This window comes from Miniopterus natalensis, chromosome 12 (genome assembly GCF_054644295.1).
Source record: "Miniopterus natalensis isolate mMinNat1 chromosome 12, mMinNat1.hap1, whole genome shotgun sequence".
Lineage (NCBI taxonomy): Eukaryota > Metazoa > Chordata > Mammalia > Chiroptera > Miniopteridae > Miniopterus > Miniopterus natalensis.
The window spans coordinates 22,717,219-22,740,898 of NC_142092.1; the positions used below are offsets into that span (position 1 = coordinate 22,717,219).

Here is a 23,680-nt window from a genome sequence, read left to right on the forward strand (position 1 = left end):
CCTCAAGCGCAGTGTGGAAATGCTGTCTCGTTTCTGAGTGCAGGAAGGCTCTGATGGGCCTTACAGAAAAAAATACGTGTATAGATAAACTTTGTTTGGGCATGAGTTACAGTGCTGTTATGAATTCAGTGTTAATGAGCCGACAATACATGTTCATTAAAAATATGTCTTTAAATAGAAACACACAGAAGACAAGGCTATGTATTGATCAGTTGACAAAAAAATGTGACCAGGCCCTGGCTGGTGTGGTAAAATCGAAACTTCTCTGTTAGTCATTGAAAGAGGAACTTTAATCCTATGAAAGAGAAACTTCTTTCTTAATCATTCTTAGATCTAGAAAGCAAGACTGTTAACTCCCTATAGTGAGGGTTGTGTGTTTGTGTCTGTGTGTGCTTAGCAGTACTGGCATTGAGAGTAAGAGTAAAAGACCAACTGCTGTTTTAGGAGAGTTTGGTTAAATCATGGGGGAAAATGAGTAGCTATTGTTTTTATAGTTTCACAGCATACTTTAGGATCAGAATGGAGCATTAAAGAAAACAGCTAACGAGTCTCTCTCTCCTCTTGTATCTTCTGCAGTCATCTCAACTCGAACTCCACCTCCACCCTCACCGTTGCCATTTCCAACACAAGCTATTCTTCCTCCAGCCCCATCGAGCTACTTTTTTCATCCAACAATCAGATATCCTCCCCACCTGAATCCTCAGGATACTCTGAAGAACTATGTACCTTCTTATGACCCATCCAGTCTGCAAACCAGCCAAGTAAAAATGAGAGAGGTCACCGGTTTGATTCCTGATCAGGGCACATGCTGGGCTTGTGGGCTCAATCCTCTGTAGCAGGGTGTGCAGGAGGCAGCTGATCTATGTTTGTTTTTCCCCTCTCTCTCTCCCCCTCTCCCTTTCTCTCTCTCTAAAAAAATTTAAATAAAAATGTATTTTTATAAAATGTGACCAGAAGCTCACAGGAAACTAACCCTTTATTTCCCCTATTTGCTAATTCAGTGTTTGTGGCAACTTTATAGGACATAACTAATAAGAATAAACTGTATTATTATTTTTTCTAGTTTTAAAAGCGATACAAGTTCGTTGCAAAATAATGTAAACAACAGAGGAATGCGTGAAGAAGAAAGTAAAAAAATACTCTAAATTCCACCACTCAGAAAAACATGAGTGTTACTATTTTGGTAAAAATTATTTCCAACATAGCATTTTACGAAACTTTTGGATCTTTGCCTATTAGATAGTTAATATGCAATTTAAAAAATTAAAAACAGTGCTACAACTAAAAAGTTTTTACATATATTTTTGCACATTATTTGCTTATCTCTAAAGATGAGATGCTAGAGGGGATCCTAGAATTATTGGATCAAAAGTTATGATGTTTTGTTGAATTGTACACTTGAAACCCGCCTGGTTTTATTAACCGATGTCACCCCAATAAATTCAATAAAAAAGTAAAACTCCTGATCCTTGTTGCCAAACTTTTCAAGAAAGATGTGCTAATTTTCTCATTCCCACCTACAATGCTTGAAAAGAAATTACTTAAAAAGAGTGTGAAGAAGTAAAGTGCAGTGGCTAGGAAAATCATTTTTGGAATCAGATATGCCAGAGTTTGAGTTAGATTCTTTTAGGTTTTCTGAAGAGTATTGAATTATTATTATTATCTAATCAGTTAACTCGGCTGAACACCAACAGCAAACACCTTTTCTCTTGTGCTGAGTGGCTGCTGAAGTTTCAGTTCCGCTCCATCAGTGTTCACTGGACTGATCTGAATCAGCCTCACATGTGCATGTGTCAGGGTCAGTCAGAGATGTGGGGAGAGCTAATACCCATAGACGGCGGTGAAGCCCTCCTCCCCCTCCCCCTCCCCTGGCCTGGGTATCTCTTCTCAATCTCCAGCTGCTGTGGTTGCCCTTAACTCTGGCCTTGGGTTCTTCCAATCAATGAAACGGCACAGGCTATCCTCAGGCTGATGGCACTGAGAAAAGAAAGTCTCAGAGGACTTCTCTCAGGCACCAGACCCCAAACGCCTTCCCAGTCTACCTTCAATGGGTCTCTCCTCAGTGCCTTTGGGTAGCGTTTTTTGTTTGCTCCTTGGTTTTTTTGGTTGAAAGTTTTTATCTGCAGTTGGGTCTTCTCTGGACTTATTTCACGTTCTTCACAGTTTGATATCTATGATTTTTATAGATCCCTTGTGCATGAACAGTGAGACCCTTTCCACCAAGGGACCATGTCTCTAAAGGCCTTGGAATTGCCTGATGATAATATAACAAAAAATCCAGTGGGGTAGGGAGTGAGTGGTAGGGGAACTCACAGGTTTCGGGGGTATGTTTTTTGTACTGAGGCAGATTTAGGGTATTTAAGCCTTTCTTAATCTCTCTAAAAAACATTGTCTAGTTATATCCTTTATAAAAATACCTTTCAGGAAAGGCCCTTAATGTGTGATTTATTCCCACTGATTAATGAATTTGGGCAAGTCATTTAACATCTCTGAAGCTTGGTTTCCTCATCTGTAAGAAATAAACCCTGCCTAGCTCACAGGGTTATTGTGAAAGTACTTAGGAGACAACGAAATGGCTCAGACATACGGACATCATACTGTGCTGCCTTGGACGCGGGCACAACTGCTGGGCAGGATCAGAGGTTCCCAGGCTGCTCCTAAGGGCCATCGCCATGCTGCCTATTTTTTCAATATTTAAATGTTTCCAGATAAAGCTTTCTGTTGGGAAACTAATGGGGAATTCCAAGTCAGCTGGAAACATCAGAAAGAGGTGACAGTATATAGATAGTATAAAGTAGATAGAATAGCATAAATTATTTCACTTTAAAAGTCCTCCTGCCCAACACATTAGCTAATATACATTTTTGGGGAAATCACTTGAGATACCTGGTAATTTTGGGACATGTAAAGTCATCTACTTGGCTACTTCCAGTCACCACACCCACTCTCAGTCATAACTACAAGTCAAGGAGAGCTTTGTTTAGTTCAACTATTAGGATCCCAGTATTGCAGCCTTATAGATATGGAGAGTTATATACTTAAATCCAACCCCCATTCTATATTTGACATGCACTAACACAAGAGAAGCTGAAAGCATTGAAGTGAATTGTTCGAGGCCACAATTCCAGGTCTCTAGGAGCTAGGAGATGAGGCTTTGTTACGGGTAGTCCAGTGTCTGTGCCAGAGTCAGGCTCCCTTGGAGCAGTGAGGAAGCACCTTTTTTTATTTTTACATTGGTCCACAAGGCAAAAATAAAAATGATTGAAAATGAAATTATTTTATTGAGTCACATGGAAAATAAAGATATGTTCTTACCTCTTAGATTGTTGTCGGAAGAATGTCAGGGAGCCAACGGTCACAGATTTTCATTCGGATGGAATGTCAATGCTAGATGTTGTGTGCTAAATCGCAACCCACGAGCACTTTTCTAGTTTTTCCTCCTGAACTCTTAGCTGGGCTAAATCTGGCAGGTAGGCTGCTTGTGTCCCAGGGACTCAAGTTGCTTACCACGATTTAGAGCAGGGGTTCTCAAGGCATGGTTCTTGAATTAGCAGCAGTAACAATGGCACAAGCAGGCCCCATCCCAGACCTATCTAATCAGAAACTCTGAGGGTCAGGGCCAGCAATCTGTTTTTGCAACCTCTGTAGGTGATTTTGATGCATGCTCAAGTCTGAGAACCATTGCTTTAGAGACACTTAGAGCTAATCATTGTAGCCGAGTCAAAGTGATTTTACAATGTAGATGGTACTATATGTGTAGGTTTTAGGGACAGGTTTGTATCTCCTTCTTTAGGTGAGTGTAGGAACTGCCTGATATACACCCAGAGTGCCCAATCAGAAGTGGAAATACTAGGCCAAAAAGAGGCTATGAGACTAGAATTGCTGAAGGTGGCCAAAGATAATTATCGGTTTCCTAAAAGTATTCACACCCTGGTTGGTGTGGTTCAGTTGGTTGAAGCATAGTTTCGGACGTGGAAAGGTGGAGGGTTCAATTCCTGGTCAGGGCACATGCCTAGGTTGCGGGTTTGGTCCCTGTTTGGGGAGTGTGCAAGAGGCAACCCATTGATGTGTATTTCTCTCTCTCACTCTCTCATTTCCTCTCTCTAAAAGTCAATAAACAGCCCGGCCGGGCATGGCTCAGCGGTTGAGCGTCGACCTAGGATCCACGCGATCTGGGTTCGATTCCCGGTCAGGGCACATGCCCGGGTTGCGGGCTGCAGCCAATCAATGACTCTCTCATCATTGATGTTTCTATCTCCTCTCCCTCTCCTTTCCTCTCTCTGAAATCAATAAAGATATATTTTAAAAAAAAATTGTTAAAAGTCAATAAACATATCCTCTTGTGAGGACTTAAAAAAAAAAGTATTCATGAAATACAATGAGAATGTCATTTTAAAAAAGATGCTAGTATTCTTCAGAACGGGGAGACTATTTGGACTTACAGGACAAGGCCATTTGAGAGGAAACATGCCAGGAAAGAAGGTACAAAGGAACCCGGAGAAAGAGGGCTGGGGGGAAGTGCCCTCAGGAGGGAAGGTGTGCAAAGGTTGTGTACGAGGGTTGCAAAACCGCTCCACGTCAGCTATGCCAATCCAGCACTGACCAGAAATCCTGAATGCTTTGGCTGCAGTGAGCGGGAAGGTATTTGGAAGCCAGAACATCTAAGAACACTGAATTACTTATGTAGACATTTAGATTTATGTTTGTTAGTATATAACTGAAATCTCAATATAATGGTGACCTGAACAAAGACAGTTATTGATCTATCATTCGTGCAATAGAAAATCTGAGGTTGGTAGTCAAGTACATGTCGGGTAGCCCCCGTTATCAGGAATCCAGACTCCTTCTGTCTTTTTTATGCCAAGATTCTACTTTGTGGGTTCCAACCTCAAGGTATTACTTCATTAGGGTGGCAGGAGTTCCGACCACCACGTCTGACTCAGGCTGTGGGAAGGAGAGGCGGAAGGCAAAAGGGCACGTGTGGGGTCACTTCCCTTTAAATAGACTTCTTGAAAGTCAACTGTAATTTATTTATTTAAAAAAAAAATCTTCATTGATTTCAGAGAGAGGAAGGGAGAGGGAGAGAGAGATAGAAACATCAGTGATGAGAGAGTCCTTGATCGAGCCCGCAACCCGGGCATGTGCCCTGACCGGGAAGCGAACCCCGATCGCCTGGATCCTAGGCTGACGCTCAACCGCTGAGCCACGCCCGGCCGGGCAACTGTAATTTATTTTATTGGCCAGAATTTAGTTACGTGGGCCATGCCTAGCTGTAAAGGAGTCCTTGAGAATGTAATCTTTTCGGTGAGCATCGTGCTGCCCAGGGTGAAATCAGGCTCTCTTACTAAGGAGAAGGGAGAATGGACAGCAGGTGGCAATGAGCAGCCTCGGCTGCAGGTTGCTTAGGTATTCGTGCTTCTAAATCCTCAGCGCTCCACTCTGAAGTCTCATATTGTCAAAGTTAGACTTCGTGTGTCTTTTCTCTTCTCTGGGTCTCACTTTCCTCATGTGAAAAAATGAGGTTAAAGTGTACAGTAAAAATAAATAGTAAGATGATTGAAAAGTTTGTATATATATATGTGAAAAAGCGAACAGATGCTTGATAAACAAGGCAAAATAAATGTTTACCCAGCTGCAAATTCCTAGAACAGGGATGTTCTTGAGGATTTCAGCCTACACTAAATGATGAGTTTCCCCCAGCATTTAAACCTCTCCCAGAGATGTGAGTTAGTCCTCTCTGGGTCACTGAGGGACCTCTAAGCTCTTTTGTAATTCTGAAAAATGAGTAGGTATTAAAATAGTCAGTCTTCCTGACACATTACCCTAAGAAAAATAGTATTTATTTTTTAGATTTTATGTAATTTGTGTTCTTTAATCTCCCTCGTTATTACCGGTTTCTCTGTTTTAAAAAAACCCATTATGCTAAAGCTTTGGCACTTCCAGGTCTAAACAAAATGCTATGTATACTATGAACTTTTTTATACTTTCACTCATTTGCTCAATATCTATTTATTAAGTATCCATGATGTGTTGGGCACTGTGGTTTTGCTGTAAACACAAAACACAATGTTCCTTCTCTCATGGAGCTTACATTATAATGTGTGTGTGTTGTTGTTGTTGTTGTTGAGGGAGATAGACCACCAACAAGTAAACAAATAAATGAACAAGGTAGTTTCAGATAGTGCTAAGTGCTAGGAAGGCAGCCGGAGGATGTGGTAGCCGGGGACTGAGAGGGAGGGCCTATTTTAGAAGGGGAAGTTCTTGAGGAACTAAGACATGAATATGAGACAAAGCCATTGACAAATGCATGATTTACAGTGAGCACTTACTTTATGAATATGAGCATCTGAAAATTTTAATTTCTAAATGCAGAACCATTCTATCTCCACTACACAGATGAGAATGCAATTTTTATTTAAACCAAATATTAATGATTTTTGCAATATTAGATTTATTTTGAAACCCAAACACTGAAGGTGTACCTTCAATGTAAAAAAAAAAAATTCAGACACTACTCTTGCTTAATCCCTATGCTAGTTACAGAAGATCTGAGCAATCTACAATGTTTGTTATCAGCAAACTGGCAAGGGAAATTTTGTTATAAAAATGAATCCACCCTAATTGTTCTTTGAAAAAAGCTGTTTTGTATTTATGATTCATGATCTTGTAGAATCACACATGTGCAGGAAAAGAAAGTTGGCATTTGCCAGGAGCAAAGCAAATTTGATTAGATGTTCCAGCGGCTAGAACACACTTATTCATTCAGTGTTTATAATTGGCTTCCTCAGAAATATGACTGTTGTTCATCTAGTGATGTGAATTTAAAACATACAGGGCCCGCCAGGTGTGGCTCAGTGCTTGAGCATTGACCTAGGATCCAGGAGATTGCGGTTGGATTCCTGATCAGGGCACATGCCCGGACTGAGGGCTTGATCCCCAGTCGGGGGCGTGCAGGAGGTAGCCCATCAATGACGACTCTCTCATCACTGGTGTTTCAACTCTCTCTCTCCCTCTCCCTTCCTCTCTCTGAAATCAAGATATATTAAAAACAACAACAAAAACATACAGGGCTTCAGATTTGAACCCCAGTATTAAAAGAAATAACAGACCAAACTTCATCTATAAGAATAGATGTTCAGAAAGTTAGATTTGATTCTCATTATAACATAATCATGACAGTAATTAGAGCCAAGTTCTTTTGTATCTCTTTAATATTTGAAGAATTGAAATTCAGAAGTCAGACAATAACAAAGCATATGGGGAAGGAAGAAGCCACCAATGAGATGTCAAAAAGATGTGATATTAATTTAAGAACCAATGAACTTCATAAAACGGAATCATGCATGAGTAATACAGAGTAGAATCTGGACCCAGACAGGAAATCTGGCCTCAGGAAGTGAAGCATAAACAGGAGGTTGTGGGGAAGAATGGAAACTTTCAGGGGTATTGGAATTAAGTGATCTCTTGGTCCCTTTTATTCCCTTATATCTGATTCTAAGGATATCCAATAGGTGTGTTGATCAGTTTTAAAATAAGGCTTTATTGACATATAATGTATATAACTATTATACTCACCTACTATAAATATACAGTTCATGATTTGTAGTAAAGTCAGAGTTGTGCAACCATCACCACAATCGAACCCATTTTTTCCATGTTGTTTATAGGGTAGAAACCATTTTATTTATTTTTCTAGTATAAAGTTACATAGCAACTCATTAGAATTGTAGAGCAAGTTTCAAGGATGCAAAGATGATTCACTGAAAATATGTGTAACAGACATGTGCAGGCAGTTGCTCTACTGAAACTAATAGGAAGAAAGAGACGGGAGGTGGCTGGAGGAAGTGCAGAGCAATGGTTACCAGGCACACCCTCAAGTCAGGCTGTTGGATTCTGACATCCCCACTTGCTTAATAGCTGTCTGACCTCAAGCAAGTTACTTAAAGTTACTGAGCCTGTGTTTACTTATCTGTAAGTTGACAGTACCTACTTCATGGGGTTATGAAGAATAAATGAAATAATATATGCAAGGAGCTTAACATACTCCTGGCACATAGAAAATACTCAATAAATGTTAGCTATTTTTATAATTATCACCTGATGACCATTAGTCTTTCATGAGCAGACAGAGAAGACCATATGCTCTATGATTTAATTTATATGAAATTCTAGAAAAGGTAGATGATGGTGGTAGAAAGCAGATCAGTGGTTGCCAGAGGCCAGGGACTGGGGATAGGAAATTGACAGCAAAGAGGCACAGAGAACTTTTGGGGGTTTTCTATATTATGATGAGGATGGTGTTTTGTAAACATTTGTCACCGAATTATACACTTAAACTGGGTGAATTTTATAGTACATAAAATAAGGCTGACAACCCCTTCTCTCCTGAAAATATAGCTTTTAATTTACCAGTTGGATACTCAGATTATTTTACATGTTAGAAGCAAGAATCAATTTCTAAACTCAGGCAACAAATATTTGTTGCGCACCTACTATGTGCAGAGAACTCTTCCAAGTGCTGGGGTTACAGCCTTGAAGTAGACAGACAGCATTCCTACACTGATGGAACTTATAGTTTGAGCTCAGGTTACACACATATTTTTGCGGTGACAAAGGGGTCAGTGTGGGATGCTGGGGGACATAAAGGTGACAAGGTAGTGGAAGGAGGGGTAGAGGAGCACTAAGTAGTATATCTGTCCCATGGTTTTTCTTTTAGTCTTTAAACATACACTGATGCAAACTCAGCGTCCCTGTGTCTGAAGATGATGCCCTGGACTGACCTAGTGTCTTGGCAGGTGGTGTGATAGAAGCCTCTAGGTGACCGGTGACGGTGACACACCATCTGTGAGATGCGAGGGAGAGGGCTGGCATCAGTCCAAGGACCAGGAGGATGCTTCATAGACCTCAGGGGTAGCCCGGCTTTGACCTTGGCCTCATCAATCCGGCTCTCTCTCGGCTCCAGACGAGTACCAGCCTTCTGCAGAGCGCTGGAAGCCGAGACCCTCAGGTGGACCCGACTCGGGTAGTCTGGGCGTGCGAGGTGACTCCGCCCACTGAGTGACCCCGCCCACCGGGGTCCGAGGCGGAGGCCGACTGGGGGCAGAGACTCGTTGCAGGAACCTGGTTGGCTGAACCGGTGAGGGGGCGGGGCGAGGCATGTGGGGGCGGAGCCTGTGGCGGGGAGGGCGGCCCGGCGCCCCTTCGGGAGATGGGCGCCGGAGGCGGGGAGAGCGCTGGCTTAGCCGCGCTCTGGCCCCGCCCGGGATCCGGCGGGAGGGCGGGGACCGCCCCCTTCCTCCCACACCGGCGCTGGGCTGAGCCCGGAGCGGAGAAACCGAGTCGGCTCTGAGCTCCCTGCTTGGTTTTGGGCGGCGAAAGGCCGAAGGGGAATATGGCGCTCGTAGGCAACGGAGCCGAGCTGGAAGCGGACGAGGTACCGGCCGGTGGGGAGCGTGGGCACTGCCCCTGGAGCCAGGAGGGGATGGCCAAGGTCCCGCCCCCTTGGTCCTATTTGGGACGGGCAGCTTCCCGCCCGGAGGAATCGGCCGGGGCTGCGGGTGGGTCCCTGGGAGGTCTGTCCCCGCGGGAGTGAGGAGGGTCCCCGCGGCGCTCGGGGCGGGAGGGGTGCCGAGGTTCGGGGCGCCGGCGCCGTGGGGTTGCGGGGATGGAGGGCGCTATGTCCGGCCGGTGGGTGGATGGGTGCGACGGCATGGTAGCGCCGGACCCGGAGCACCGAGCTGTTCCGAACCTGTCCGGGCGTTTTGAGGTCTGACCCCGAAGTCCCGACACTGGCCAGCGGAGGTGTGTGCAGTCGTCTTGAGCTGGGATGGGAGCCTCACCTTCTATGGAAGTTGCCCGGTGGCAGAGTCGAAAGGGTTACGGTCGATGAGAGGAGGGGGAGCGCGGGAGGAAGAAGGGAGCCCCCAGGGGTGTCTGCTCGGGTGGGCAGACCCGGAGCCGCCGGGGGGCCGGAGCGCGCGGGGGCCGGAGCGGCAGCGCAGGAGGGGCGCTCCCTCCTCTGTCCACGGGCCCCGGCCTCTCCCGGGCGGGCCCCGGGTGCCGGTGGTGTAGACCGAGGGAAGGCGCTAGGAGAACTGACTGGCCGCGTGCCACGTCCACTGCATTTAAGTAATTAACCGCTTCCTCCCGTGCGCGGGCGCGCGCGGCTCCGGACGCCCTCGGCGAGCGCGCGCCGGACCTGTTGACTTTGCAGACTCTGCCTTTGGGCGCTCGGCGGCTCCGGGAGACGCTGGCTCTTGAGCTTGAAGTTGAGGCCGGCGGCCGCGCAGCACCCGCAGCTGCCGCCGCTGCCATTTTACCTGGCGTGAATTTTACGAGTCGCTGCCTGAGGAGGCTTAGTTTCAAATGATGCAATAGTGGAAGATCTGGAGGAGGCGGGTTAAGATTACCATCCAAGTCTTGAGTGCCGGGAAACTCCTGATGGTCAACACTATGTTTTAAATAGAGCCCTTAAAATAAAAACAAAACAAAAACCGAGCTGCAGCTTCTTTACGCGATCTGCAGACGAGAGGGCCAGCGGGGGTGATCCAGAACCTTCCTCACAGCCTGTCCTTTGTGATGAGGGCACCAAGATCACAGACCAATGAACTAGAGCTTGTGCTCACCTGCATCTGTTTAGTGTTGAGAATTCCAAACTACCCGTAAAAGCAAATGATGAAATAATTACATTTGTTGCCAATTTCATCTGTGACAACCTTTCTTTATCTATAGCTTTAGGCTGTCCTTTTGGTAGGTCACCGAACCAGCAAATTTTCATTCTTCAGTTCTTGTCTGTAATTAAGGTAGTAACACTTTCAGGGTGCTTTGACCCTACAGTCACTCCATTCCTCAAAAGTTGTTATGGTTCCCTGTTGTGTACTGAATTAAGTATCCATGCACCTGGCATGCAAGGCTCTGTACAGTGTCATCTCAGTCTGATGTTCCAGCCTTGTCCCCAGCTGCTTCTCTCTGTAACCATTTAGTGTAATCAGTGTTATGCCCATATTATAAATGAGGAACCAAGTCAGGGAGTAGCTAGTAAATGTGGAGTGAAAATTTTGAATCCCTGAAATTTTCCGAGGCTCTCTTTCAGTGAGTCTGCTCACTGAAAAAAACTTTGCTGCACTTAGGGTTGTATAATTGTCTAGACCAAGATATTGTTGAGAGAGAAAGGGAATGCTATTAATAATTAACATTTGAACAATAGGTGTAAATTGGTATACTCCCGGTCATGTTGCGACATCTGGCCACCCTAGCCATGCCCATTGCTTGCAAGATGAACTGAGGTATTGAGATGCATTAGCTAGGGAGAAGGGCTCTAGCTCTGTGGGGGCAAGTTAGGTTTCAGAACAGCAAAGATCCTGGGACACTGATACTTGATGAATATATTTGTTGCATGAATGAATGAATGCAAAAAAGATGTTGCTTAATAATTTCTCAGTTTTTGCCATTTCTTTCATTCACTTTTTAAGTTTAATAACTATTAGGCACCTATTACATACTCATTCTATACTGGTCCTAGGAGATGAGCAAAGTACAAATGGAATTTTTTGTACATGCCAAATCCACTTTTGTCCCTAACGGTGCACCCTTTCCATTGGTGTAAGTTTCACAAACATTTATTGAACATTTGCTCTGTGCTCAAACTTGGTAGGTGCCTTAGAAAGAGAAGACGGCAGTTTTGGCTCTGTAGGGTTCTCAGTCTGGGCAGGGAAATGTGACTTGTGTACACATCTCTAGAAAAGAACTCAAGGCAAGGTAAGCAAGTTAGAAGTAGTGTGTTGTAGACTGGGGTATCCTTATTTGTAGAAAGTCCCTAACTTACAGTGGGCTGAAGTGCTCTACACAGGAATGAACAAGACCCTGCTCTTCAACTTGACTGGTTGTGTGAACTAAAATGGCTTATTTCAGCTGGGAAGTTTTTCAAACAGATATACACTTAATAGTCTTTGTGGCCACTCTTTGATAGTAAAAGGGTGTGGGAAGTAAAAGGGTGTGTTTGGAAAAGTAGTGCAAAGTGGTGTAGTCGGAAAAGTAATAGCCTAGGAATTAGGTGAACTGGGCTCTCAGCTCTGTCGCTCATTTGCTCCGTAGCCCTTCATTCATTATGTGTGCAAACATCTGACTAGCCTGTAAATACGGTAGTGAACTAGACAGACAAGGGCCTTGTCCATAGCTGGTGACTGATTGAGCAGGCCTCTCAGCCTCTTTTTAGGGCTCCCTTATGTTCCCTCATATGGAGAAGGAGGGGCTGGATGAGCCCTAAGTGTTCTTGCAGCTCTAAAAGTCTGTGCTTGCGGAGGGGTGGGGGGCTCCTTTTTGGCAGAAGGGTTAATATTATGGGGATCCCTTTTCTTTCAAAGTGACTGAAGAGATGATGGTGGTAGAAGAGCTCTCATGGTAGCTGTGGGCTGCGGTGTTTCCTAGGTAAATTGATGTTTCCTTTTCTAGGAGGATAAATGTGAGAATACAGAGGTGAGGACTTGCCACCTCAAGGGTGCCAAAAATTATTTCTGTGATGTGTGGTCCTTCAAAGCTTGGTTAACAAAATGTAATTTCTTCACATTGGGTTTTCTTGGGAATTGCACAAGCAGCATTGACATGAAGTTCATGAAAGGTATTCAGAAATTATGCAAGGTCAGTACTACAGACCTATGGCAAACAGATGGCTGTGACTGGAGGACCAGCAGTTGCTTGATCTTGAAGTCAGCTCTCTCTTGGCGAACGCCTCATTCTTTTGTTTACTTTTCTGTTAATCCTTACCCAAGGGTATTTTTTCCATTGATTTTTGTTTTATTTTAAAAAAATATATTTTTATTGATTTCAGAGAGAGGAAGGGAGAGTGGGAGAGAGAGATAGAAACATAAATGATGAGAGAGTTGTCATTGATCGGCTGCCTCCTATATTCTCCTGACTGGAGATTGAGCCCACAACCTGGTCATGTGCCCTGATTGGGAGTTGGACCTCAATCTCCTGGATCCTAGGTCGATGCTCAACTGCTGAGCCACGCCCGGCCAGGCTTAAGTTTTTTATTTAGTCATTCTGAACCCATTATTGAACAAAAAGTAAACTATACTTGCTCATTTTATGATAATGCACAGATATATCTCTGTGCTATTAAAATTTCATGGGGGGTATAGTTAAGCAGAAATGTCTAAAAAGGCTTCTTAGGGGGCAGTAATGAAACAAAGTTGAGAAATCCTGGGTTAGGGAAGGAAATAGCTTATGTGACGGATGTTTCCATGGCCTGCTTTTTTGGCCCAGGATTTTTTAGGTCTAATTCTGATTTAGAAACGTTTTTCTTTGGAATTTTAGATGAAGTTTAGATCAAATTGATTGCTACATTTTTCTTAGAATCAGCTTCATTCTTCCATTCCACCAGTCACCAGTGTTCCTTGAGCACTTCTTAGGTGCTAATAGCCTTTAGATGCTGGGAGTACTCACTAAGGTAAGACAGTGTTATTGCCCTGGAGGAACTCTCTTAGTTCTGTCTTTGGTCCAGGTTAGGTTTTAGGTAGGAGGGCCATATAATTTATTGTCATCGTAGGACACCATGAGAGTAAATGGAGTGCTTTCAGTAGTTGCCCTGGGACAGCAGGTGCAGAAAGCGATGGTTGACTACCCTAGTTTAGGAGCTGGCAAGGACTTTAAAGAGATGATCTTTGAACTGGGGCTTGGAGGGTAAGCAAGATTATGCTGGGAGGAGCAGGTGGGACAAGGCTCAGGCCTCGGTGGAAGTTGAGATAGGAGGGAATGAGTTCAGCAGGGTACGCAGCCATGGCAAGGGGAGCTGGTGTGCTGTTTGAGGGTCAGTGGTATGGGGAGGGAGGGAAGGAGGGAGGAGCTGTTCAGTGACAATTATGGATTCCTATGTGGCTGGGTGGTGGTGCTGTTACCGCAGAAGAAGAGTATGGTTTAACCCACCCCCTTTTAGGTGGTTGTAGAGGATGGACAGACCTCATGCAGAATAAACTCACCCTTCTGGCTCACTGTGACTTCTTGTGGGAGCGTGGCCATTTTTTATGAGTGGATGAAATTAAAAACAGTGTTCGTAATTGGTTGTGCAGGTTAGTGGGAGGAAAAAATAGCATCAGCTTACCATCAGCCTCAACTCCTGCTCAGGTTAACAAACATGACATATTTAATCTTGGATCTCTTGAAATCCCATATATTCTTGGAATGCTTCTTTCTCAGTGAAAGTTGCCCTCATTTTCTCCTTTCCTTCCCCCATACCTGGATACCCCCTTCCTTCCTTTCAAGTCCAGTTGTGCAGGTATACTTCTCTGTGCAGGTATCAGTTCTTCCTTGAGTTAGCTGTTTACCTTCTCATCTTAGTTCCTTGCCCTTGGGTGCTGTTACTAATCCAGAATGTGAATCTGATACTGTGAATTCTGTGAGGCTCATGGTTTCCATGTAGCCATCTGTTGACAGTTCCTCAGTCCCCAGTCTTAGGTGCCCCAGTCGCCATCTCAAGTGGGTCTCCTGAAGCCACTGTGTGCTCACTTCACAGAGGTTGAGTACCTGGGGACTCTTTGGGTACTTGTGAGGCTTCCTGGGGAGAGTTTTCCTTTGCAAGCCTTTGTTGGTCCCAGTGCTCTCTTCTTCCTCTCCTATGCTGAGTGGAAGTTGGCCATGTATTCAGCCACTCCGGCTAGTTGGCTGAATTGGTTAAGTCACCACACCTCTTCAAAGGGACTCCTGAAGTGTTGAATGCCTGGCAGTTTATCATGCCATTATGCATCTTAAGCAATTTATTTCAAGACTGTTGGTGTGTGTAGTAAATACTTTTCTGCTGAGATCTGGGGACATAGCCCCTTGAATGTATTGCTCATATATACAGTAGGCCTACATATTAAATATTTTAGTAAAATGATATATATTACATATATATTTGTTGGATCTCACTGTGACTAGTAACTGAGAAGAGCTACTGAGTTTAATGTGTTGGAGTCTGTCCTAGGTCTTGGAGAGGCAAACATGGTTCTCATCCTAAGTGATGGTCTTGTTGGGGATGCGGTCAGGTGTATAGACAAATAAATGTAATACTCCATGCTGGGAACCATGGAGGAGGGATGCCAGGGTGCTTTGGAGCACAGAGGAGGGTACCTCACCTGGAGGGGATTAGTTAGGGATGGCTTCCTGGAAGAGGCCATTTTTTAGGAATGCTGGATCCTGCAGGATAAATTTGGCTTAGCAGAGAGTTGGCCATGAGGAAACTCTTGAAGTTTGTCTCTGGGAAGGAGCTAGCAGGCATAAGGTATGGAAGTGAGGGAGAGCTTGTGGTGCTCTGGGTGGCAGGGACAAAAATACTGGAAGGGCAGAAAGGGCCATTCCACGACTTTCATACCAAATTGTGGATATCATGGTGTGTGTCTAGGGTTTCAAGCTGAGGAGAGGTATGGAGAGATCAGCCCTCTAGGTAGGTGGCTCTCCCTGGAGTGCATTAGTCTGACTGGAGGGAGACTATACAAGAGGTGGAGAGGCACATGCTTTTCTGGTATTTTGTTTTGTTTGTCCAATGACTGTTAACAGCCCACTGAAGGCCCACTCTATGCAAGGGAAGCTAAGTACTGGGGTAATGCGATAGGCAAGGTATGGTTTTGACCTCACTGGAGCAGACATTCAGGAATGTGGGCACGAACAAACAACTCTGTCCTGAAGTGTAGGGGGAGTCCAGAGAGTGTGAGCAGGCCTGGTGCTCCTAGAAGAGAGCTTTCACAGGGCTGCCACTGACACATGGTGAGGGCATGCCTGTACCCAGGCCGGTTGACTTGGTTTGCAGACCAAGTCTTTTCTACCCAGCTGTGTGACTTAATCCTCGTGGGCCTGGTTTCCTTGTAGGAAACGTGAAGGAGTTGACACTAATGATCTGCTTCTGAAGTTCTCCTCACCTTTGACATCTGTGATCTAGAAGGTGATATTTGGCCTGGACTTTGACGGGTGGGATTTCAGCAGGCAGTGGTGGAGCAGGTCACACCTTCATTCCTGGAGGCAGAGGAAACATGTTCAGGCACGGACGAAGCAGATGGTGGCCGTTGTGCTGGAGTGGCGTGTGCGAGAGCTAGGTGGTTGAGGCGGCAGAGCAGGGCTGTGCCTGTCCCAGCAGATTTAGGTAGACCTTGGACCCTCAGCTAAGAAATTTGGGTGTTTTGTTTTTTTTCTTTTTTCGTTTTGACAGTGGAAAGACCCATGTATTTTCCCATATTTGTGGAATGTTTCTCTTTCTCTCTCATTGAGTAAAAGAAGCAATGATGATAACATTTCTTGGTTTCGCTTTCTCCTTTCCCAACCCCATTTCCAAAGTGCAGTTTTAAACTGCTAACTAAACTGCAGGGTGGTGGTTAAGGAGACAGACGAGCGAGGCACGTTTGTGTAACTCCATAGGCCTGCGTTTCATCACCTTTACCTTCGGCTGGGTTCTGAGACACAGGACCGCCCTGACCCCCACTCTGGTGTGGTCAGCGGACCAGTCGGGGTTCTCTGAGGTGCTCTCAGTCCTTCTTTTCTTTCCTGCTTTCTTACCATTTTCTCCTAGGGCCCTGGGGTTCCTGGTCTTTTCTCCTCATGAGTCACAATTCTTTCCCTGAGAACTAAAGGATACAAACCTCAGATTCTCACATAGTTTTTCAGGCCAAGTGGGGTATGATCTTTTTGAGAGGAGGCAGGCAAAACAGACGGCACAGTGAGAGAGGCCTGAAGAGAGAATGAGGGAATGAGGCCTGACTCCAGAACCTTCTCCCAGAAGCGCTCATATGTCATCATCTGTCAGAATCATCCACCAAGGGTATCTGTTGGTCAGGAACAGCCCCAGCACAGAGTGGTACTGAGCTTCTGAGGAGCGGCCAGCTTGGTTCAGATCCTGGCTTCTCACTTGCTGTGTGACCTTTGGCATGCTATTTAACTAGCTGATGCTCTTCGTTTATAAAGCGGGAACATACCTACCCCACAAGTTGACGATTTGGATGAAATAAGATTATTTCACAAAGCACCTGGACGTAGAAGTACTCCTAAAGGCCAGTTCTCTTTTCCCTTATGCTTTATCTTTAGGTATTGCTGTTACTGTTCATTACTTATGGGTTTGATGAAGAATGTGCCACAAATGTTTTAGTGCATTCAAATATAGTTTCACCTTATTTTTGCAGTCAGTTGAGAAGAAAATTCTGCAGAAGTATACGTCCTAGAAATAGCCAGGAAGTGACTGGCCCAAGGTCACTCAGCTTCCCTAGGCACAGAATCAGGGTTAGCAGCCAGGTGCTCTAACTCTGCACACAGTGCCCTTTCCACTAGGTTAGGGGACAGCTACTTCACAGGAAGGCCAAATATAGCCTGCCTACCTCCTGCCTGGTTTTGTAAATAAAGTTTTATTGGAACACAGCCATGTTCCCATTCATTCAGGTGTTGCTTATGGCTGCTTACACACTACAATGGCAGCGTTGAGTAGTTGGGACACAGATCGTATGGTCTACATGGCCTAAACAGTTATAGGTCCTGTATAGAAAAAGTTTGCAGACCCCTGTACTAGGTGATTTCTCGGGCTATATGTAAGTTGGTTTATAATGTGTTGTAAGCCTTATGAATTAGATTTGCTTATTTCCTTAATGCTCATATAGGCATCAAAAACTAGGAGAAAGTGTAAATCCATTTGGCACATTCCATGAAGTGGTATCATACAAGTTATGGAGTCACATGATGTCCCAGGTCCTCCATGCAGAACCTTAGGTAAATGAATCGCTCTAAGTTTCAGTTTCTTCATCTGTAATTGGAGATAATAGAGCCTTCTTCTGAGGGTTATGGTGAAGATTAAAGCCCCATAACGTGTTTAGCGTGTGGGGTGCAAATGTTGGCTCTTAGCACTATTATTAAGGATGTAGGATGTGGATATTTGATACCGTTTTCCCAACCCTATAAGGAACTGGCATTGTATACAGGTTGGCCCATCTAGGGTCCTGCACATCTCCTCTGGAATCTGGTAGGATAGATGAAGATACCTCTTGGGCTAATCCCAGGCCTCCAGCTGGGTCAGTTCTGCAAAATGTACAGTTCTTACACCTTTCCCTCCCTGAGGGGAGAGGGGAAATCACTTACCACAAAACAGAGTGGTAAACATGGGCTCAGAGGGTCATCTGTTCAAGCAGAACAGTGTTAGTATTTGTCAGCAAGGGAAGCGACAATGGCAGTAATATTTTGAAAATGGCTTTTGCCCACCAACACATAAATAGTATGTGTAGTAACCTCAGGCATCTCCAAATGTTTTGATGTGTGGAAGTGTCCCTTTGTTAATATTAGTGAATGTCAATGGTTCTTATAGTTTTTCATGTGGCACGTAGATGTTAGTTGAGACTTGGGCCTGTAAAAGGTATGTTTGTGTTTGGTTACATAGTGTGAGGTTAAAAGGTAAAGGAGATGACAATGTATTTGCCTTTCTGGGCCCTGGCCCTGGGGGAGCTCTGGGATTCTTGTTCTGCCCCAAAGCAATGTGCTATGCCAGACTGCTCTTTCTAAAGTCCAAGTCCATTCTCACCTTGCTGCTTAAAATCTGTTCACAGCCTTTGAGGTACTATGCAGACACCTTAGCATGGCACACAAGGCCTTGCTTAGGATTCAGCTCAGTAGTTCTCACATGTTGGTGAGCATAGAGCACCTGGTTAGGGGGATGGGTGACTTGTTAAAATGTATGTTCCTAGGTCCCACCACGAGCCATTCCTATTCAGTGGGTCTGGGGTGGCTCCCAGGAGTTTTCATTCCTAACCTGACCTTTAACATCAACCATGCTGAAGAGCTTGTAGATCCCCATCTACACCTCACCTCTCTAAAGCTCAGTCCTTTCTCACTTCCCAGCTTTTTCATATGCTGTTCCTTCACTTGGCCAATTCCCTTTAGCATTTACAACCTCCCTTAGGTGCTGCTCCTCCTCCAGCTTTCCCAGACACTTCTCCCCTCCTCCCCTCCCTTGCAGGTGCTCAACAACTACTTAACATTCTCAGCTCCCTGGAAGGATAAATATTTTCCTTTTGGCATATGTGCTATGCCACCCAACAGGGACAGGATGTAGGCGCCCTGGTGTTCAAAAGAAACCAGCATAGAAAGCAGCAAAGAAAGCCCCTTCAGTGCTTTCTAAGGTGTGAAGGAGAATTTACCTCCATTAATCTATTAGCGTTATCTCAGTGTACTTAAAAGAAGACTGTATTGAAGTATAATCTACATGCCATAAATCCACTCCTTTTAAATGTATGTTTAGTAAATTTACAGAGTTGTGCAGGCGTTACTGCAATCAATTTAGGAGCATTTCCATCACCCCGTTAAGATTCCATGGGCCCGTTTGCTCTCATCTCAATATACTTTCACACTTAAATTATTCAAAAAATTAAAAATCACCAGGATAACATAGAGTTTCCCAGGCAGAAATAAAAACAAGCAGCCATTATATATGATGGGGGTAGAGCAAAATTGTTAGGTATCAAAAAACAAGACTGGAGCGCAGGGTGTATTTGGGTCAGTGCTTGACTGGGCTCTAACACTGTGACATCATCAGACAAGAAGCCTGAGGGCTGCGTGAATTACCCCTGTCCAAAGGAATATTTTGTCCTATTGCAGTAAAGCAGATGTGTAGAGTGTATAGATGATGGTTTTCCCTATGACTTTCTAGTTCATTCCCCCAGGCAGTTGCTATTTATTTGACATGTTTAGCGTCTTGCTAGAAAGATGAACAGGCAATTGCATTTCTAAGCCATTAACAGTTGAATAGACTGGCGGGCGTGGCTCAGCAGTTGAGCATGGACCTATGATCTAGGAGATCAAGGTCCAATTCCCGGTCAGGACACATGCTGGGGTTTCGGGCTCGATCCCCAGTAGGGGGCATGCAGGAGGCAGCCGACCAATGACTCTCATCATTGTTGTTTCTCTCTCTCTCCCTCTCCCTTCCTCTCTCTGAAATCAATAAAGATATATTAAAACAAACATACAGCGAAAACAAAAAACCACAAAAAAGCCACAGTTGAATAAAGAGGACTGTCACTATAACTAAAGTCCCAAGTAGGACAGAGTTCAGCAAAATCAGCCTCTTGTCAGGCATCCCTGAATTTCAGATCTGTTCTGTCTGTGCCTAGGACGGCATGTGGGAGAGAAGAAAGAACATGGGTGGGCTTGCAGGTTAGGAGACATGGGTTGAGTTCGGCTACTTGCTGTGTTACCTTGGACAAGTTGTTTAGTTTCTCTGTGAACTTCAGTTTCTCATCAGTCAAATGGGGATTCTGATGCCCACCTCATAGAGTCCCTATGTGTAGCCCTTACACCTCACCTGGTGCCTGCCATATTGTAAATGCTTATTTGCAACCATTAATTTGACAAAATGTATAGATTTTGCTTTTTAGCAGTACACTCAGATGGCTAGAATTTTACAGACCAGGAAAGAGTCATGGTAAGATTGTATCAAATACTGCAACTTGCCATATTGAACAACTTGATATTGAACATTCATTTGCTGATATTAATTTAAGATCTAGTTTGGGGAGGGAAGGTATTCTTTTTGTTTTTACTTTAAAATACAAACCATGGCAGGTGTCCTTTTGGAGCGCTGGCTCAAGACAGGTGACCAAGGCTGGAGCACTTGGAGCCCTAGCTTCCTGACTCCTGGAGTAGGGCTAAGTGAGATAATGCGCAGTCTAGCTGGGGAGCATTCACAAAGCGAGGACGATTATAATTTACTCATGTGCAATGCTTTTAGAAGCTGAAGTAGTCACAGTTCTAACAAGTTGCTTTATTTAGTAATAATAACATTTGGTCTTCCAACTTTTCAAAACAGAAAAATTGAGGTTTATGGAGTTCTTTTTCATCAGACATAAAGCAAACCTACTCTGATTTTATAAATACAGTAGTAGGGATGACTTTACTAGGATGTGAGGCTCCACAAGTCTAATCCTATTGCTAAATATATTTGAAATTTAAAAAGTAAAGCTGGTAGCTTAGAAAGACTCCTTTTTTCTTCTTGAGACTTACCTGCTTTTATTCCCCTTTTGTACTTTCTGGTGGAGGAAGTTACATTTTATAAGATCCCTTTTTGATGTATACAAGCCCTGCCCAAGTCAGAATTTTGCTGTCTGGGGAAGGAAGTGTCACTTGTCAGCAGATTAGGCTCCTGCTGAGGGACATGTGACATGCTTAAGTGAATTCCTATCCCTTTGTTCAAGACTGAAAGGCATTACATTTCAACTGTGGCAATTTGGAGACAATTGTCCTTCCTGTAATTATTTCAGAAGCAAACACGAGGATTTGGAGGAACAATTTGAACAGCATTGCTCAACCACTAAAGCCCTCCCCTCCCCTCTTCATTTTTGATTTTCCCTTTCTGTTCCACTCAATTGACCCTCCTTTTGCTCCACCTCTCTGTCATCAGCTAGTCTGTCTAATCGTCCTGCAGAACATGGCTCCTTACTGCAAACCAGTCCCTTCAGCTCATCGCCACCGCCAGCTCCCCAGTCCACGCTGTCGCTTCTCTGGGGAGCCCTGGGAGAGCACCCTAACTGGTCTCCTGGCTCCCCTCTCCCTTCTGCAATCCACCCTTCACTCTATCCAAGTGCCCGTGTACGAACATTCGTACAGGGGACTTCCTGCTGCAAACTGGTTAGTGGCTTTCTGTAACATTCAGAATAAAACCCACACTACTTCTTGTGGGCTACACTGTCTGGCTTTTGCCTTCCTCCTCCAGTGTACCCCTCCCCCCTGCTGTAGCCGCCCTAGCTGCAGGCAGGTTTTTTAAACCTGCCCCGTTCCCTCCCACACAGTGCTCCTGTATGGCTACTTCCCAGCCTGGTGCACTTCACCAGCCCTTCACATGACTGGCTCCTTCTCAACTTTCCGCCCTCACCTTCAAGATCAGGTTCCGAGCGCTGCAGTGCTCAGGTTCCATCATCAAAGCAGCCTCTCTCTTTTCTCTGTCCCGTTTATTTCCTCTTAGATGTGATCACACTCTATATTATCTCCTTTGTTTATTTTCTTCTCTGTCATCTGTCTCACTCCCTCTGGTTTCAGGGCGGGAAGCTAAAACAAACCTCTGTAGGTAGTTTAAATCAGAAGAGTGTAAGGGAAATAGGTGTTTACAAATTTCATGGAGGGACCGAAGGAGTGCTTCTTGGCTGGGCCTCCGGGAATGACTCTCAGTCCCACCCAGAGCTGGCCACTAGGGGAGGTGCTGGTTGTACTCCGCGGCTGGTGTCTCTAGAGCTGTGTTGGCAGTAACTGGGATTCAGGGGCGGGGAAGCTGGAATTGAGAAGCTGCTCCTGCCACTGTCTTCTGTATGCAGGAAGCTGGAGAGTGGATGCTGGGGTACCTCTCTTGAAACAACCCCGAGTTTCCTCAGCCTTGCTTGACAGCAAGAAAAGTCAGACAGGGGCAGGAGAATGACCTCAGCCTTTTGGATCTTGCAGAAGGTATATCCGAAAGGGTGTAACCTAACCCTCGCCCAGAGTCAGCTCACTTCCTCTACAGCCACAAATCTGTTAGCCTCACAGGAGTTCCAGTCTTTGTGAATTATGCTGAAGTTCCTCAAATTTCTGTTGTGATCTTGCAGAACTCTATTATAATTCGCTCGTTTTGTTGTGCTAGCTGTTTCTCTTCTTCTTAATGTTGGCAGTTCTTTTTTCCTCTATATTCTCATTTTAATAAAGTCCATTCTGTAATGCACACTGGTGGGTCAGGTAGGTAAGTCAGTGGCTACATTTCTCAGTTTGCATTAGGGGAATCAGAAAAATAATTGAGTCTTATTGCTAAAGTTTAGATATGCCTTAACCTTGTAAGATTCCTTGGCAAACAATTCTCATAAGAAGCAAGTTCTATTATTAGAATTTGCTCAGAGGGGTAAATAGTGAGAAATTTAAAAGTTGCCTACGCCAAATCTGTGACAATTTGAGCATGAAAATAACTGACAGTAATGTATTATAGACCATTTAAAACTGTAGGAATCCTTGAAATCCATGTTGATGATAACTAGATAGATAAAAGGGGGGACTGGAGGGTTTTTACTTTAGTAGAATGCCCAAGGCCAACTGGTGAAGGTGGAGGGAGTGCTGGAGTAACTATGAAGTGGAGAAATTGGACAATACTTTGACCAAGTAATGGAAATTAACGTCACCAGTGGGGGCAGCTGAACCTCTCTGCCTCCAGATATAAATGACCTGACAAGGACACAGTGTCCCTTCTGTAATAGTCTAACCTGAATCTAATCACCGGGAAACAACAGAGAAACTTTAAATAAGGAAGGTTCTATTTTTAAGAAAATGAGAAGAGGGCTGTATTCTCAAAATATTCCAGTGTCATAAAAGACAAAGGCTGTGAAAATGTTTTGTATTAACGGAGGCCAGGAGCCGTGACAGCTAAATAGAGTACTTGACCTGAGACTCCTGCTCCTCTGCTGTAGGGGGAAAATGCTATAAGGGAAAATTGTTGGGTTAATAGACAAAATTGGAAAATGGACGGTAGTTTAAATTTACTGAAGTGGTTATATGAGAGAATGTCCTTATTTGTAGGAAATATACGCTGAACTATTTAGAGATAAAGGGTCACAATGTATGTAATTTACTCTGCAGTGGTTTAGAAAAAAAATATCTAGCTAACTAGCTAGAAAAGGGAAAGGCGGGTGGGAAGGGAGAGGAAAGAGCAGGTTATAAAGCAAATAAGCCAAAATGT

General features: G+C 44.4%; 1 protein-coding gene across 2 annotated transcripts in view; it reads left to right on the plus strand.

Annotated features, from left to right (window-relative positions):
* The first annotated feature begins 9,329 nt into the window (after window positions 1-9,329).
* Window positions 9,330-23,680, plus strand: part of TTC39B (tetratricopeptide repeat domain 39B) — a 109,115-nt gene continuing 94,764 nt past the window's right edge. The window contains exon 1 of one of the 2 annotated variants that reach the window (XM_016214375.2): window positions 9,330-9,433. In XM_016214375.2, the coding sequence (XP_016069861.2) occupies window positions 9,392-9,433 (42 nt within the window). In that variant the 5' untranslated portion in view covers window positions 9,330-9,391. The remainder of the gene's footprint in view (window positions 9,434-23,680) is intronic. The other variant, XM_016214400.2, reaches the window with a different exon arrangement.